General features: G+C 43.9%; 1 protein-coding gene and 1 long non-coding RNA gene across 8 annotated transcripts in view; one reads left to right on the top strand and one right to left on the bottom strand.

Annotated features, from left to right (window-relative positions):
• LOC130284828 (glucose-1-phosphate thymidylyltransferase-like) overlaps window positions 1–18,903 on the bottom strand; it is a 548,309-nt gene that overhangs the window by 310,639 nt on the left and 218,767 nt on the right. For all 7 annotated transcript variants that reach the window (XM_056535667.1, XM_056535670.1, XM_056535671.1 and 4 more), the window contains one exon: window positions 11,337–11,416. In XM_056535667.1, the coding sequence (XP_056391642.1) occupies window positions 11,337–11,416 (80 nt within the window). The remainder of the gene's footprint in view (window positions 1–11,336; window positions 11,417–18,903) is intronic.
• LOC130284832 (uncharacterized) overlaps window positions 1–18,903 on the top strand; it is an 82,009-nt gene that overhangs the window by 24,251 nt on the left and 38,855 nt on the right. The gene's annotated exons all lie outside the window — the stretch shown is intronic.

Genomic DNA, 18,903 nt, shown 5'->3' with positions numbered 1-18,903 from the left:
TTCAGAGATTGTTTTTTCGTGACATATTCTACTTTAACTTAGTGGTAAAATTTTATGGTAACTTGCATCCTTTCTTGGTGAAAAATCCCCAAATTTGATGAAAAAAATGAAAATTTTGAATTTTTTTAACTTTGAAGCTCTCTGCTTGTAAGGAAAATGGATATTCAAAATAAAAAATTTTTGGGTTCACATATACAATATGTCTACTTTATGTTTGCATCATAAAATTTATGAGTTTTTACTTTTGGAAGACACCAGAGGGCTTCAAAAGTTCAGCAGCAATTTGGAAAATGTTCACAAAATTTTCAAACTCGCTATTTTTCATGGACCAGTTCAGGTTTGAAGTGGATTTGAAGGGTCTTCATATTAGAAATACCCCATAAATAACCCCATTATAAAAACTACACCCCCCAAAGTATTCAAAATGACATTCAATAAGTGTATTAACCCTTTAGGTGTTTCCCAGGAATAGCAGAAAAGTGAAGGAGAAAATTCACAATCTTCATTTTTTACACTCGCATGTTCTTGTAGACCCAATTTTTGAATTTTTGCAAGGGGTAAAAAGGAGAAAATTTTTACTTGTATTTGAAACCCAATTTCTCTCGAGTAAGCACATACCTCATATGTCTATGTTAATTGTTCGGCGGGCGCAGTAGAGGGCTCAGAAGGGAAGGATCGGCAAATGGTTTTTGGGGGGCATGTCACCTTTAGGAAGCCCCTATGGTGCCAGGACAGCAAAAAAAACCCACATGGCATACCATTTTGGAAACTAGACCCCTCAGGGAACGTAACAAGGGGTAAAGTGAACCTTAATACCCCACAGGTGATTCACGACTTTTGCATATGTAAAAAAAAAAAAAAATGTTTTACCTAAAATGCTTGGTTTCCCAAAAATGTTACATTTTTAAAAAGGATAATAGCAGAAAATACCCCCCATAATTTGAAGCCCAATTTCTCCCGATTCAGAAAACACCCCATATGGGGGTGAAAAGTGCTCTGCTGGCGCACTACAGGTCTCAGAAGAGAAGGAGTCACATTTGGCTTTTTGAAAGCAAATTTTGCTCTGGGGGCATGCCGCATTTAGGAAGCCCCTATGGTGCCAGAACCGCAAAAAAAAAACACATGGCATACCATTTTGGAAACCAGACCCCTCGGGGAACGTAAAAAGGGGTAAAGTGAACCTTAATACCCTACAGGTGTTTCACGACTTTTGCATATGTTAAAAAAAAAAAAAATTTTACCTAAAATGCTTGCTTTCCCAAAATTTTTACATTTTTAAAAAGGGTAATAGCAGAAAATACCCCCCAAAATTTGAAGCCCAATTTCTCCCGATTCAGAAAACACCCCATATGGGGGTGAGAAGTGCTCTGCTGGCGCACTACAGGTCTCAGAAGAGAAGGAGTCACATTTGGCTTTTTGAAAGCAAATTTTGCTCTGGGGGCATGCCGCATTTAGGAAGCCCCTATGGTGCCAGGACAGCAAAAAAAAAACACATTGCATACCATTTTGGAAACTAGACCCCTCGGGGAACGTAACAAGGGGTAATGTGAACCTTAATACCCCACAGGTGATTCACAACTTTTGCATATGTAAAAAAAAATAAAAAAATTTTACCTAAAATGTTGGTTTCCCAAAAAATTTTGATTTTTAAAAAGGGTAATAGCAGAAAATACCCCCCATAATTTGTAACACAATTTCTCCCGAGTACGGCGATACCCCATATGTGACCCTAAACTGTTGCCTTGAAATACGACAGGGCTCCAAAGTGAGAGCGCCATGCGCATTTGAGGCCTAAATTAGGGATTGCATAGGGGTGGACATAGGGGTATTCTACGCCAGTGATTCCCAAATAGGGTGCCTCCAGCTGTTGTAAAACTCCCAGCATGCCTGGACAGTCAGTGGCTGTCTGGTAATACTGGGAGTAGTTGTTTTGCAACAGCTGGAGGCTCCGTTTTGGAAACAGTGGCGTACCAGACGTTTTTCATTTTTATTGGGGAGGGGAGGGGGGCTGTGTAGGGGTATGTGTATATGTAGTGTTTTTTACTTTTTATTTTATTTTGTGTTAGTGTAGTGTAGTGTTTTTAGGGTACAGTCGCACAGGAGTGGGGGTTCACAGTAGTTTCTCGCTGGCAGTTTGAGCAGCGGCAGAAAATTTGCCTCAGCTCAAACTTGCAGCCGGATACTTACTGTAATCTTCCGCCCATGTGAGTGTACCCTGTACGTTCACATTGGGGGGGGGGGGGGGGGAACATCCAGCTGTTGCAAAACTACAACTCCCAGCATGTACGGTCTATCAGTGCATGCTGGGAGTTGTAGTTTTGCAACAGCTGGAGGCTCCGTTTTGGAAACGGTGGCGTACCAGACGTTTTTCATTTTTATTGTAGGGGTATGTGTATATGTAGAGTTTTTTTACTTTTTATTTTATTGTGTGTTAGTGTAGTGTTTTTAGGGTACAGTCGCACGGGCGGGGGGTTCACAGTAGTTTCTCGCTGGCAGCTTGAGCTGCAGCAGAAAATTTGCTGCAGCTCAAACTTGCAGCCGGATACTTACTGTAATCCTCCGCCCATGTGAGTGTACCCTGTACATTCACATTGGGGGGGGGGGGGGGGGGAACATCCAGCTGTTGCAAAACTACAACTCCCAGCATGTACGGTCTATCAGTGCATGCTGGGAGTTGTTGTTTTGCAACAGCTGGAGACACACAGGTTGTGAAACACCGAGTTTGACAACAAACTCAGTGTTTTGCAACCAGTGTGCCTTCAGCTGTTGCAAAAGCTACAACCCCCAGCATGTACGGACAGCGGAAGGGCATGCTGGGTGTTGTAGTTATGCAACAGCCGGAGGCATACTACTTTGGCTGGGGATGCTGGGGATTGTAGTTATGCAACAGCTGGAGACACACTGGTTTGCTACTTAACTCAGTGTGCCTTCAGCTGTTGCAAAACTACAACTCTCAGCAGTCACCGACAGCCAACGGGCATGCTGAGAGTGGTAGTTATGCAACCAGCAGATGCACCACTACAACTCCCAGCATGCCCTTAAGCTGTTTGTGCAAGCTGGGAGTTGTAGTTACACAACAGCTGAAGGTACACTTTTCCATAGAAAGAATGTGCCTCCAGCTGTTGCAAAACCATGCTGGGAGTTGTGGTGGTCTGCCTCCTCCTGTTGCATAACTACAGCTCCCAGCATGCCCTTTTTGCATGCTGGGAGCTGTTGCTAAGCAACAGCAGGAGGCTGTCACTCACCTCCTCCTGCTGCTTGATCGCCGCACAGGTCAGTCCCTCGCCGCCGCCGTCGTCGCTCCTGGGGCTCCGATCCCAACATTAACGCCGGGGATCGGGGTCCCCAGCACCCGGGGTAGTCTTCCCGCTCACGTCCTCCGGAAGAGGGGCGGAGCGGGTGCGGGAGTGACACCCGCAGCAGGCGCCCTGATTCGTCGGCCGGTAATCCGGCCGACGAATCAGGGCGATCGTGAGGTGGCACCAGTGCCACCTCACCCCTGCAGGCTCTGGCTGTTCGGGGCCATCTCTGACGGCCCCGATCAGCCAGTAATTCCGGGTCACCGGGTCACTGGAGACCCGATTGACCCGGAATCGCCACAGATCGCTGGACTGAATTGTCCAGCGATCTGCGGCCATCGCCGACATGGGGGGGCATAATGACCCCCCTGGGCGATATGCCGCGATGCCTGCTGAACGATTTCAGCAGGCATCGGGCACCGGCTCCCCTCCGGCTAGCGGCAGGGGGCCGGGAAAGGACAGGACGTACTCCTACGTCCTCGGTCCTTAAGGACTCGGAAATGGGGGCGTAGGAGTACGTCCATTGTCCTTAAGGGGTTAAACCTGCCTGATGAATCTGTGCTTGCGCAGGGAAACGCATTGCATCAAATAAATTGGATTTTACTTTCTTACCTGCTGTGTCCTGGGTCCGTTCAGCGCCGATGTACTCCTGCACCCTATACTGAAGCCTTGTCTTGTACCTATACACTGTTACTTTAAACATTAATAACTTTGGAATGCATTTACTTATCATTCTGATTCCGAGACTGTTTTTTCGTGACATATTCTACGTTATGTTATTGGTAAAATGTCACTGATATTTGCATCCTTTCTTGGTAAAAAATCTAAAAATTTCATGAAAACTTTGAAAATGTTGCATTTTTCTAACTTTGAAGCTCTCAGCTTGTAAGAAAAATGGATATTCCAAATAAATTACATATTGATTCACATATACAATATGTCTACTTTATGTTTGCATCATTAAGTTGAGATGTTTTTCAGCAGCAATTTTCCAATTTTTCTCAAGATTTTCAAAATCATAATTTTTCAGGGACCAGTTCAGGTTGGAAGTGGATTTTAAGGGTCTTCATATTAGAAATACCCCATAAATTACCCCATTATAAAAACTGCACCCCCCAAAGTATTCAAAATGACATTCAGTAAGTGTATTAACCCTTAAGGTGTTTCACAGGAATAGCAGCAAAATGAAGGAGAAAATTCAAAATCTTAATTTTTTACACTCGCATGTTCTTGTAGACTCAATTTTTGAATTTTTACAAGGGGTAAAAGGAGAGAAATCACCCTAAAATTTGTAACCCAATTTCTCTCAAGTAAGTAAACACCTCATATGTGTATGTAAAGTGTTCGGCGGGCGCAGTAGAGGTCAGAACGGAAGGAGCGACAATGGGATTTTGGAGAGTGAGTTTTTCTGAAAGGATTTTTTTTTTTTGGGGGGGGGGGGCATGTCCGATTTAGGAAGCCCCTATGCTGCCACATAACAGTGGAACCCCCACATGTGACCCCATTTTGGAAACTACACCCCTCATGGAATTTAATAAGGGATGCAGTGAGCATTTACACCCCACTGGCGTTTGACAGATATTTGAAACAGTGGACTGTGCAAATGAAAAATTGTATTTTTCATTTTCACAGACCACTGTTCCAAAAATCTGTCATACACCAGTGGGGTGTAAATGCTCACTGCACCCCTTATTAAATTCCATGAGGGGTGTAGTTTCCAAAATGGGGTCACATATGGATAATTATTGTTTTGCGTTTATGTCAGAACTGCTGTAACAATCAGCCACCCCTGTGCAAATCACCTCAAATGTACATGGTGCACTCTCCCTTCTGAGCTTTGTTGTGCGCCCCCAGAGCTTTTTACGCCCACATATGGGGTATCTCCGTACTCGGGAGAAATTGCATTACAAATTTTGAGGGTCTTTTTTCGCATTTACCTATTGTGAAAATGAAAAGTATGCGGCAACACCAGCATGTCAGTGTAAAATATTTAATTTTTATACACTAACAGGCTGGTGTAGACCCCAACTTCACCTTTTCATAGGGGTTAAAGAAGAAAAAGCCCCCCAAAATTTGTAAGGCAATTTCTCCCGAGCACGGAAATACCCCATATGTGTCCCAAAAATGTTGCCCTGAAATACGACAGGGCTCCAAAGTGAGCGCGCCATGCGCATTTGAGGCCTAGATTAGGGATTTGCATAGGGGTGGACATAGGGGGTATTCTACGCCAGTAATTCCCAAACAGGGTGCCTCCAGCTGTTGCAAAACTCCCAGCATGCCTGGACAGTCAATGGCTGTCAAGCAATACCTGGAGTTGTTGTTTTGCAACAGCTGGAGGCTCCGTTTTGGAAACAGTAGTGTACCAGACATTTTTCATTCTTATTGGGGAGGGGGGCTGTGTAGGGGTATGTGTATATGTAGTGATTTTTACTTTTTATTTTAGGTTAGTGTAAGTGTAGTGTAGTGTTTGTAGGGTACAGTCACACGGGCAGAGGTTCACAGCAAGTTTGCCGCTGGGAGTTTGAGCTGCAGCGCAAAATTTGCGCCATCTCAAACTTGCAGCACTCACTGTAAACCTCTGCCTATGTGAGAGTGTACCCTGTACATTCACATTGGGGGGAGGGGGGGGGGGGGGCAAACATCCAGCTGTTGCAAAACTACAACTCTGAGCATGCCCTTTGGCTGTCCGTGCATGCTGGGAGTTGTAGTTTTGCAACAGCTGGAGGCACACTGGTTGCGAAACATGGAGTTAGATAACAAACTGGTGTTTTCGCAAACAGTGAGCCTTCAGCTGTTGCAAAAACTACAAATCTCAGCATGCAGTTACAGCAGAAGGGCATGCTGGGACTTGTAGTTATGCAACAGCTAGAGGCATACTGCTACAACTCCCAGCATGCCCTTTGGCTGTCCGTGCATGCTGGGGGTTGTAGTTATCTAACAGCTGAAGTCACACTGGTTGCAAAACACTTAAAAGTTTATTACTTAACTTAGTGTTTCCAAACCAGCGTGCCTCCAGCTGTTGCAAAACTACAACTCCCAGCATGCATAGTCTGTCAGTGCATGCTGGGAGTTATAGTTTTGCAACAGCTGGAGGCACACGGGTTGGGAAACACTGAGTTAGGAAACGGACAATGTTTCCCAACTAGTGTGCCTCCAGTTGTTGCAAAACTAAAACTCCCAGCATGCCCAGACATGCTGGAAGTTGTAGTTCGGCAATATCTGAAGGATCAGATGTTGCCAAACTACAACTTCCAGCATGCTTTGGCAGTCTGGTATGCTGGCAGTTGTAGTTTTGCAACATCTGGAGGTCCACAGTTTGGAGACGCCTGTATAATGGTCTCCAATCTGTCCTCTTCCAGATGTTACAGAACTACAACTCCCAGCATGCCTGGACAGACTGAGCATGCTGAGATTTGAGGTTTTGCAACATCTGAAAGAGCACAGATTGGAGACCACTGTATAATGGTCTCCAAACTGTGGACCTCCAGATGTTGCAAAACTACAACTCCCAGCATGCACATATAGCCAAAGGCTGTCTGGGCAAGCTGGGAGTTGCAGTTTTGAAACTCCCAGAGGCAGCGGTGAGATCGCTTTACGGCGATCTCACTGCTGCCAATGAAGATGCCGCCCTGCTGCTGGCAACTCACCGCCGGGACGCACCACCGCCGGGACCGCCTAGAGGACGTCACTTGCACCGGGACCTCTTGGGACACCGCATGGCCGAGTAAGTGACGCCGGGGGACAGGTAAGGGACACTTAGCAGAGCGGTGTGTGTCCCGATCCCCGTGATAGGGACTCGCACACCGCGCTGCTATCAGCTAGTCAGATTTGACTCGCTGATAGCAGCGATCGCTGGGGTGGGGTATGAAACCGTCCGTGGTCGCATGGTAAGATGGCTGGCTATCAGTGATAGCCACCATCTTACCGGGTGCTGCGGGATGCCGCGAGTAGCGGCAAAAATGTTCATGACGTACCTGTATGTCATGGGTCGGGAACACCTTCCCACTCATGACGTACAGGTATGTCATAGGTCATAGAAATCCACTCCCGAAAAATAGGGCCGAAGCCAAATCTACAGAGCACCTCTTGCAAGTAATCCCACGCAATGGAGTCAAAAGCCTTGGTTGCGTTTAGTGCCGCCAAAGCCCAATTACCCCGTATCACAGTACATGCCTGGACAGCAACCTGCACCCGTCTAATGTTGTCAGAAGTGGATTTGCCAGGCATGAAGCCTGATTGATCAGGGTGTATAATAGTAAGGATAACTTGATTCAGTCTATTAGCCAGTACTTTAGTGAGAATTTTGTAGTCAAGGTTCAATAAGGATATGGGTTGAAAGGACCCACAGTCCATAGGATCCTTGTCTGGTTTCAAAATGACCACTATGGTAGCATCATAAAGAGAGGGAAGGCAGAAGTATATATGTCATTCGGAACCAAGAGAAGTATCTCAGCATAACGGAGGTATACCTCTACTTGGAGCCCATCGGGCCCCGGCGCCTTTCCAGTGGCCATACCTTTAATAGCTTGCTGTAATTATAAAAAGGGAAATTGGGGCGTCTAAGAATTCACGATGAGTATGAGATAGAGTGGGAAAACGGATGTCATCCAGGTAGGCATGCAACTGCAAGGGACCATAGTGTACCTTAGAACTATATAAATCCATATAAAACAAGGAAAACTGCCAGGCAATAGCATAATTATCAATGAGGACCGACCCATCTGAGGCTCTGAGTTTGCAAATAAAGGACAAGGTAGAATTTTGGTGAACTAAGTGAGCTAACAACTTACTAGATTGATTGCCATGTTCAAAATAATGCTGTTTTGTAAAAAAAAAAAAAAATAGCTTTCTATTGATTTTCTCATCAGGACTCCCTGAGGAAGCGAGTGAGCGAAACGATGTAGGGGTAGGCTCCTGACCTTTGTAAGTATAGCTGGGTGTCAGTTGGCTAGGTGCATGGACAGTCTTATATGCTTAATAAAACTTTTTTCAGGGACAACCGATGCTCCAACTTTTACCGAGGTGGTTTGTTTCCCCTCAGATATGTATGGTCAACATCCTTGTCTCCCTGTATTCATACTGCCGATAGCACTGGGCAAATGACACTATACTAGCTATACTTCTTTATATGTCCTTGTTGTTTACATTAGTGTACTGGGTTTACTGAGGCATCTTTAGGTGTATCCTTATATATATATATATATATATATGTATTGTGGCTTGCTTTTAAGTCCACTTTTCATTGAGTATTGTGTCCCTATACTTGTGTGCCATTCCATGTGCCTATTGGACATTGTCTAATATCTGTGTTCGGAGTCGTTTTCTTTCTAACTGCTGCTGATTTTTTATCATGTTTTATCTTATCTGATTATAATAAAGATTTATATTTATTCATTATACTGTGTCAGTTTGGTGCATCTATATAGGCTCTCTTTCTCATTTAGATGTAGCATATATTGTTGGCCCGCCATGAGCCAAACCACTTTATGAGCCTCGGATGGATACGCCACATACAGCGCTTCCAGTACAGAGCATCGGACAGTGAGTTCAACCCTCTCTTTTGATGTAGGAAATTGTAGAGCAGAGGCAACCCCTCAAATAGGCCTTTAAGGTTTCCCATACTAGAGTTAAGGGGGCATCAACTACATTAGCCTGCAAAAACACCTGCAACTGATCAGGGATCCCTTCTGAAGTGGCAATAAGGTCTAACCTATAGACAGCTGACCCATAGACAATGTCAGCTGTAACGGGGAGTGATCAGAAACACCACAGGGAGCATAGGTGACATCAGAGACTAACGAGAGAGTCATAGCATTACATAGGCCCAAATCTATATGAGAAAGGGCATTACGTACCGGGGTATAGCAGGAATAAAACTCGGAGAGTGGGGTTGCGGGCCCGAAATACATCTATCCAGCCCACCTTCTCCAATAAGGAAGCAAAGGGGTGGGCTGTGTGAGGCAGGTCACATCAAAAGGTACTCCCCTGGGACTATGTCTATCCAACCACACAAACGCCTCGAAGGAAATCTCAGGATCAAGCAAGGTGCGTGGATCTCATTACGGGCTAAGATAGTTTATTACCCACAATGCAACGCGTTTTGCGGAAGACCGCTTCATCAGGCATGCTGATGCCTAATGAAGCAGTCTTCCGCGAAACGCGTAGCATTGTGGGTAATAAACTATTTTTTCCTGGAACGAGATCCACGCGCCTTGCTTGATCCTTAGATTTCCTTGGAGGTGTTTGTGTGGTTGCTGAATTTGCCTTAGGAGCAGCTGCTGGATCCTGGCTAATACTGCCCTAGAAGCTTATACCATTGTTGTACTTAGCTCAGTACAACCACCGCTGGTGAGCACTTGAACTTCTGTTCATTTATATATTCTTTCCTGGCGCTATCACACTCTGGAGCGATTTCCTTTGTTCTAGTTGTATGTCTATCAGGGTCTATCAGTAAGTTGAAGTCACCGAGCCAATAAGTCTTAAGGTAGTCAGCCGCGAAGACCACTGCCATATGCATGATGTCCAGGGAGGCAGGAGGGGGCACATACAGTATAAGAAAAACATACGTGATGCTATGGGTTTAGGCATGTATAAATAAAAATCTACCATGAGGGTCCCTACAAGTAGATATGGGCTCCCACCTAAGTGATCTATGTACCAAGAAAGTCACCCCCCCCCCCCCCCACCAGAATAGGAAGTATGGCAATTGTTTTCTCTGTTGCAATTGTGGTGAAAGTGCGATGAAAGGGTAGATGTTATTACCCTAGGGGCAGATGGCATTAACCCCTTGTGTTCGTGACGCCAGAGCATAATTCTTTAAAGGGGTACTCCGCACCTAAATATCGTATCCCTCTCCAAAGGATAGGGGATAAGTTGTCTGATCGCTTTGCCCCCCCATGATCTTCATGCGTCTGGTGCTGCACGGAGATCGCGGGGGGTCCAACCGGCGGGATCGCAGTGATCAGACATCTTATCCCCTATACTTTGGATAGGTGATAGGATGTCTAGGGGCACAGTACCCCTTTAATGTTTACCCACTTCCTTGTTTTAGTCATTTGAACACTTTCCGCTTATCATTTATCACATCCCTAAACTGTTTTGGATAGCCAAATCGTTTTTTCCAATTTCTAGCATGTTTTTATCCATAGAGTATATGTCGTTCACTTTATATGTTTAGAATGCTCTTAAAAGTGTCCCATTTAGCATGTGTAGTTTTATAACTATTTATGCCACTGAGGTCCTCTCTTAGTTGGTGAAAATTGTCCTTCCTGAAGTTTAATGTTTTTGTAGCTGTAGAAAAACTAGTCCTTGTCTGTACAGTAATAGAATAGTGCAGCTTCATCCATGTTTTACACCATGCTTTATACCATCTTGTGGTGTACCATGTACTAGGAATTCTAATAGAGAACAGATGCAAAAGCTTCTTTAGAATGTTTGGCTTTTATTTATCTAAATCAGTGTACAGTATATACATGCAGGATGTGTCATGTGTATATACTTTGATTTAGATAAATAAATGCTAAGCATTTAAAGGAAGTGAGTGCTGGGACTTCCTTCTACTTACCTAGTAATGCTTACGTCCACAAGCACCACACGTGAGCCGAGTGCTGTTCTACCTACACTGTCCTAGGTTTGCTAGACATATCTACACATAGGCCACATGTCTTCTAACTAAGTCTACAAGTGAGTGGAAGAATATTGTCTTTGCCTTATCAGGACAATCTTCCCTGGATTGTAAAGTGCAGGATTGTATTATGCAGAGATGTTATGTTCTAAATGCTATACAAATTATAGGCTGACATACCTATGGGTGCAGGAAGTGTGGTTGCATCTTACAGGTTGTTTCGTAGAGATGCTGTCCTCTAAATATATGATGTTGATTTTGTTATTCTGGGGGGGGGGGGGGGGGGTAGGCAAAACATGCCTGAGAGCTCATGCACCAGATCATTTTTGATCCTAGAAACACCTCTTTAGTCAGGTGATAAATTCAGTTAAAGAAAACACACAGTAAAATAAGTGTTAAGCCGACATACTTACCCTCCAATAACGATTATATCATCTTCTATTCTAAATTTTTCAATAATTAGTTGGAGGCAAGACACAGCACCTAGGCGCTCCTAAAATAAAACAGATACGGTATATTAAAACTATGTTAGGAAAATTGTGTATAAATCAATTTTACATAACAGATTTAATTTATATTTTACCACTTAAAGGGGTACTCCCCTGGAAAACGTTTTTTTTTTTTTAAATCAACTGGTGCCAGAAAGTTAAATAGACTTGTAAATGACTTCTATAAAAAAAATCTTAATCCTTCCAGTACCTTTTAGGGGCTATATACTACCGAGGAAATGCTTATCTTTTTAGATTTCTCTGATGTCATGACCATAGTGCTCTCTGCTGACCTCTGCTGTCTATTTTAGAAACTGTCCAGAGCAGGAGAAAATCCCCATAGCAAACATATGCTGCTCTGGACAGTTCCTAAAATGGACAGCAGACGTCGACAGAGAGCACTGCGGTCATGACATCAGAGAAATTTAAAAAGATTCCTTTTTCCTTTTGTAGTATATAGCCCCTAAAAAGTACTGGAAGGATTAAGATTTTTTAACCCCTTCCCGCTATTGGACGTATGCATACGTCCAGGCGAATTACACGTTCGCGCAAATGGACGTATGCATACATCCAAGCGATCTCCTGCTCTGCCGCGGGCAGCGCAGGAGATCGCGGGTGGGACTCAGCTGTCAATCACAGCCAGAGTCCCACCGCAGCTGCCGGGGCCGCGATCGCGCCGGTCCCGGCAGCATTAACCCCATAGATGCCGTGATCAGTCTGATCATGGCATCTATGGTGTTTGCAGGGGGAGCGCTCTCCCCCTGCCCATCAATCGGGGCACCGCGATAAAATAAGGGGGATCGGGGGTGTCCAAGACACCCTCGATCCCCCTTGAAGAGATAGGAGTGAGGTGGCAGGGTTGCCACCCCTCCTATCCCTGCTATTGATCGGCGGAGCGGCCGACCAATAGCAGACTGGGGGCGGGGGGTTACAGTTCGGTTCCCCGCGCTATGCTCGCCCATCGGTGTCCGGGCACAGCGGGGGGAACCGTGTAGTAGCGGCGGCGGCGATCACTTACCCGGCGGCGGCGGCTGTGATCACGGCGGCGGTGGAGGTAAGTATGACGCCGCGTGTCCAGAGTCTGTTGCCTAGCAACATCTGCAGGGCGACAGTTTAGAGAGTGGTCTCTAAACTGTCGCCCTCCAGATGTTGCAAAACTACAACTCCCACCATGCCTTAACAGCTGTTTGCTGTGTTGGCATGCTGGGAGTTGTAGTTTTGCAAGATTTAGAGGGGTTCAGGCTAGAGATCACTGACAGTGGTCTCTAAACTGTAGCCCTCCAGATATTACAAAACTACAACTCCCAGCATGCCCAGACAGCAGTTTGCTGTCTTAGCATGCTGAGATTTGTAGTTTTGCAACATCTGGAGGGCCACAGTTTAGAGACCACTGTCAGTGATCTCTAGCCTGAACCCCTCTAAATCTTGCAAAACTACAACTCCCAGCATTCAGGAACAGCAAATGGCTGTCTCGGCATGCTGGGAGTTGTACTTGCGTGCATCCAGCTGTTGCATAACTACATCTCCCAGCATTCTCTTTGGCAATCAGTACATGCTGAGAGTTGTAGTTCTGCAACAGCTGGAGGCACACTGGTTGGGAAATACCGAGTTAGGTAATAGGTTCTATTACCTAACTCAGTATTTTCCAACCAGTGTGCCTCCAGCTGTTGCAAAACTACAACTCCCAGCATGCACGTTCTGTCAGTGCATGCTGGGAGTTGTAGTTTCCCCCCCCCCCCCTCCCATGTGAATGTACAGGTTACATTCACACTGGCGGCGGATTACAGTGAATTCCCTGCTTCAGGTTTGAGCTGCAGCAGCCGCAGCTCAAACTCCTAGCGGGAGACTCAGTGTAATCCGCCGTCAGTGTGAATGTAACCTAAAAACACTACACTACACTAACATAAAATAAAGAGTAAAACACTACATATACACACACGTACACTGCCCCCCCCACCACCACCCCTTCCCCCCCAATAAAAATGAAAAACGTATCCTACAGCAGTGTTTCCAAAACGGAGCCTCCAGCTGTTGCAAAACAAAAACTCCCAGCATTTCCGGACAGCCATTGACTGTCCAAGCATGCTGGGAGTTTAGCAACAGCTGGAGGCACCCTGTTTGAGAATCACTGGTGTAAAATACCCCTATGTCCACCCCTATGCAAATCCCTAATTTAGGCCTCAAATGCGCATGGCGCTCTCACTTTGGAGCCCTGGCGTATTTCAAGGCAACAGTTTAGGGTCACATATGGGGTATCGCCGTACTCGGGAGAAATTGTGTTACAAATTTTGGGGGGCTTTTTCTCCTTTTACCCCTTATGAAAAGGTAAAGTTGGGGTCTACAGCAGCATGTTAGTGTAAAAAAAAAAACATTTTTGTACACTACCATACTGGTGTTGCCCCATACTTTAAAATTTCACAAGCGGTAAAAGAAAAAAAGCCTCCAAAATTTGTAACGCATTTTCTCCTGAGGACGGAGATACCCCATATGTGGGCGCAAAGTGTTCTGGGGACGCACAACAAGGCTCAGAAGGGAGAGTGCACCATGTAAATTTGAGGTCTAAATTGGTGATTTGCACAGGGGTGGCTGATTTTACAGCGGTTCTGACATAAGTGCAAAACAATAAATACCCACATATGACCCCATTTTGGAAACTACACCCCTCATGTAATGTAATAAGGGGTACAGTGAGCATTTACGCCCCACAGGTGTCTGACAGATCTTTGAAACAGGGGTCTGTGAAAATGAAAAATAAAATTTTTAATTTACACAGCCCACTGTTCCAAAGATCCGTCAAATGCCAGTGGGGTGTAAATTCTCCCTGCACCCCTTATTACCTTCCGTGAGGGGTGTAGTTTTAAAAATGGGGTCACATGTGGGGGGTCCACTGTTCTGGCACCACGGGGGGCTTTGGAAATGCACATGGCCAAATTCTCTCTCCTAAAGCTCAATGATGCTCCTTCTCTTCTGAGCATTGTAGTTCGCCCCCAGTGCACTTCACGTCCACTTATTGGGTATTTCCATACTCAGAAGAGATGGGGTTACAAATTTTGGGGGGTATTTTCTGCTATTATCCCTTGTAAAAATGTAAAATTTGGGGGAAAACAAGCATTTTAGTGTAAAAAAAATATATTTTTTTTACATATGCAAAAGTCGTGAAACACCTGTGGGGTATTAAGGTTCACTTTACCCCTTGTTACGTTCCCCAAGGGGTCTAGTTTCCAAAATGGTATGCCATGTGTTTTTTTTTTCTGTCCTGGCACCATAGGTGCTTCCTAAATGCGGCATGCCCCCAGAGCAAAATTTGCTTCCAAAAAGCCAAATGTGACTCCTTCTCTTCTGAGACCTGTAGTGCGCCAGCAGAGCACTTTTCATCCCCATATTGGGTGTCTTCTGAATCGGGAGAAATTGGGCTTCAAATGTTGGGGGGTATTTTTTTGCTAAACCAAGCATTTTTGGTAAAAATTTTTTGATTTTTTTTACATATGCAAAAGTCGTGAAACACCTGTGGGGTATTAAGGTTCACTTTATCCCTTGTTACGTTCCTCAAGGAGTCTAGTTTCCAAAATGGTATGCCATGTCTTTTTTTGCTGTCCTGGCACCATAGGGGCTTCCTAAATGCGACATGCCCCCCGAGCAAAATTTGCTCTCAAAAAGCCAAATATGACTCCTTCTCTTCTGAGCATTGTAGTTCGCCCGTAATGCACTTCAGGTCAACTTATGGGGTACCTCCATACTCAGAAGAGATGGGGTTACAAATTTTGGGGGGTATTTTCTGCTATTAACCCTTGCAAAAATGTGAAATTTGGGGGGAAACACACATTTTAGTGAAAAATTATTTTTTTTTTTTTACATATGCAAAAGTCATGAAACACCTGTGGGGTATTAAGGCTCACTTAATTCCTTTTTACGTTCCTCAAGGGGTCTAGTTTCCAAAATGGTATGCCATGTTTTTTTTATTTGCTGTTTTGGCACCATAGGGGCTTCCTAAATGCAACATGCCCCCAAAAAACCATTTCAGAAAAACGTACTCTCCAAAATCCCCTTGTCGCTCCTTCGCTTCTGAGCCCTCTACTGCGCCCGCCGAACAATTTACATAGACATATGAGGTATGTGCTTACTCGAGAGAAATTGGGCTACAAATTCTAGTATAAATTTTATCCTTTTCCCCTTGTAAAAATTCAAAAATTGGGTCTACAAGAACATGCAAGTGTAAAAAATGAAGATTTTGAATTTTCTCCTTCACTTTGCTGCTTTTCCTGTGAAACACCTAAAGGGTTAAAACACTTACTGAATGTCATTTTGAATACTTTGGGGGGTGCAGTTTTTGTAATGGGGTCATTTATGGGGTATTTCTAATATGAAGACCCTTCAAATCCACTTCAAACCTGAACTGGTCCATGAAAAATAGCGAGTTTGAAAATTTTGTGAAAAATTGTAAAATTGCTGCTGAACTTTGAAGCCCTCTGGTGTCTTCCAAAAGTAAACACTTGTCAATTTTATGATGAAAATATAAAGTAGACATATTGTATATGTGAATCCAAAAAAAATAATATTTGGAATATCCATTTTCCTTACAAACAGAGAGCTTCAAATTTAGAAAAATGCTAAATTTTCAATTTTTTCATCAAATTTTGGGATTTTTCACCAAGAAAGGATGCAAGTTACCACAAAAATTTACCACTATGTTAAAGTAGAATATGTCACGAAAAAACAATCTCGGAATCAGATTGATAAGTAAAAGCATTCCAGAGTTATTAATGTTTAAAGTGACAGATGTGCAAAAAAGGGCTGCGTCCTAGAGGTGAAAATGGGCTGTGTCCTTAAGGGGTTAATAGAAGAAATTTACAAATCTGTTTAACTTTCTGGCATATATATATATAGAAAAAGTTTTCCAAGGGAGTACCCCATTAAGGACACAGCCCATTTTGGCCTTAAGGACACAGACAATTTTATTTTTGCATAAACTTTATGCTGTACAATTTACCGTAAAAATGATTTTCTTTATGTTTTCTTTCTTCTGAGTCCATTCGATTAAAATGATACCCATGAATTCATACTTTTCTATTATTGTACCTCTCAAACCTCAAACTTTTCAACCAAATTAGTATGTTTAAAATCCCTCTATTTTGACGACCTATAACTTTCAAATTTTTCTGTATACAGGGCTGTATGAGGTCTCATTTTCCGCACTGTGATCTGTACTTTTTATGGATCCCACATTTGTTGATATGAAACTTTTAAAACGCTTTTTATTAAATTTTTTTGGGAATGTGATGTGACAAAAAAGCAGCATTTTTTTTTTTTTACACATTTACGCCGTTCACCATACGAGATAATTAACATTATATTTTGATAGTTCAGACATTAACGCATGCGGCGATACCAATTATGTTTATTAATTTTTTTAAACACTTTTGGGGGTAAATCCCAGCATTCCCTTACAGTAAGGACATGCAGGGAGTTGTAGTCCTGCCGCAGGGGCGGGTGACAAGCTTGTCACCTGCCCTCGCTGCACAACTGTAACTCTCAGCATGTTCTTACTGTAAGGGCATGCTGGGAGTTCTAGTCATGCGGCAGAGGTGGGTGACAAGCACATCCCTCGCCTGCCTGTGTCACAAGACTACAACTCCCAGCATGTCCTTACTGGGAGTTGTAGTCATGCGGCGGGGCAGGTAACAAGCTTGTCACCTGACCACACATCTCCTGTCCACGCTGACGACTACAACTCCCAACATGTCTTTACTGCAAGGGCATGCTGGGAGTTGTAGTTGTGCAGCACAGGAGGCAGGAGATGTGCGAGCAGGTGACAAGCTTCCTTGACTTGCTTGTCACCCGCCTGTACATCTCCCACCAGCCCGCCGTCGCATGGCTACAACTTCTGGCTTGCCCTTACCGTGAGGACATGCTGGGAGTTGTAGTCATGCAATGCTGGCGGGTGATGGGCGAGCGGGTGACAATAAATTTACTAACCTATTTTCCGTGTTTTTTTTTTTTTCTGACCCTTGTATCCTGTGAACTAATTCGGATTAGGTTGACTACCACGATGACCAGTGTTTTTTTTTTGTTTTGTTTAAAGTTAATAAAATGGTTAATGAGGGCTTATTGGAGAGTGTTAGGCTTAGTAGTGGAAGCTGTCTTATAGACGGAATGCATTACTAAGCCGGGGCTTAGCGTTAGCCCAAAAACAGCTAGCGCTAACCCCCAATTATTACCACGGTACCCACCGCCACAGGGGGAAGAGCCAGGAAGAGCCAGTACCAACAGGCCCAGAGCATTAAAAATGGCGCTCCTTAGCGTAGGCGGTAACAGGCTGGCTTTATTTAGGCTGAGAAGGGCCAGTAAGAATGGTCCTCGTCCACCCTGGTAACATTAGGCTGTTGCTGCTTGGTTGGTATTTGGCTGAGAATAAAAATAGGAGAAACCCTATGAGTTTTTTTTACTTTTTTTTTAATAACATTTAATTATTTATACAAAAAACGTGTGGTTCACCGTATTTTCATTCTCAGCCAGATACCAACCAAGCAGCAACAGCCTGACATTACCAGGGTGGGCGAGGAACATAGTTACTGGCCCTCCCCAGCCTAAACACCTAAACACCAGCCTGTTACCGCTTAATCCCAGGAGCGCCATTTTTGCGCTCTTGCTCCACATGTATATTGCACAAGTATAAATATTACATCGGATTATAATCCCTATAAATTATGCAAGAGGTGGTGTATATGCCATCTGCGATCCAAGAACCATGTGAACTGGGTTCTATAAAGCTAATCTACTCAGAGGGATATACGCGATCAACCAGTTACACCTGACTGTGCACAGCAGTTTGCTGAGAGCCGAGTAAACACCCACCTGTGAAGGAACTTATAAAAACTGTGTGAACAAAAGTATGTATGCGCTGAGCAACTTATATTAACATTTATTGGTATGTTTATATATCCAAAAGGGATACACTCACAACAAGCGATAGTGAAGGACCGGAGTGCATAATATCATACTCCGGACATTCACTATAAAGAGCTCTTTATTGTAGTGGGCATACAGGTAGAATCATAAGTGTATAAATAACAACACATATGAAAGAATGACTATACTATATGAATGAATTGCTATAGTGGGTGCATATACCATAAAAAGGTGCATCAGTCCAGAAAACGTATACACTAATTTCTCTCTAATGTGAACAGAGAGCTGCAAAAATAACGCAGAGTGGATGATTGAAGTGTAAACAATATATGGAACATATAAAAACAATTTTTCCAATATGAATGGGAACATAAAGTGTAATTAAGTATGCATATATAAGATCGGTACTGATAGATGCACCTGAAGCATTGGACACAATGTGAATAAATAACATGTGGAATATAGCATAAAGCCCCTGCATACTACACAGAAAATCTTTATCTATGGTGCACAATTAAGTACAATATATATTGCACCATAAGCCTATACAGATGAATGCCTTCAGCTACTAAGTATCCACCTTCAG

This window comes from Hyla sarda, chromosome 8, assembly GCF_029499605.1.
Source record: "Hyla sarda isolate aHylSar1 chromosome 8, aHylSar1.hap1, whole genome shotgun sequence".
NCBI lineage: Eukaryota > Metazoa > Chordata > Amphibia > Anura > Hylidae > Hyla > Hyla sarda.
Note: the sequence above shows the minus strand (reverse complement) of the source record. Positions and strands in the feature narration are given on the sequence as shown.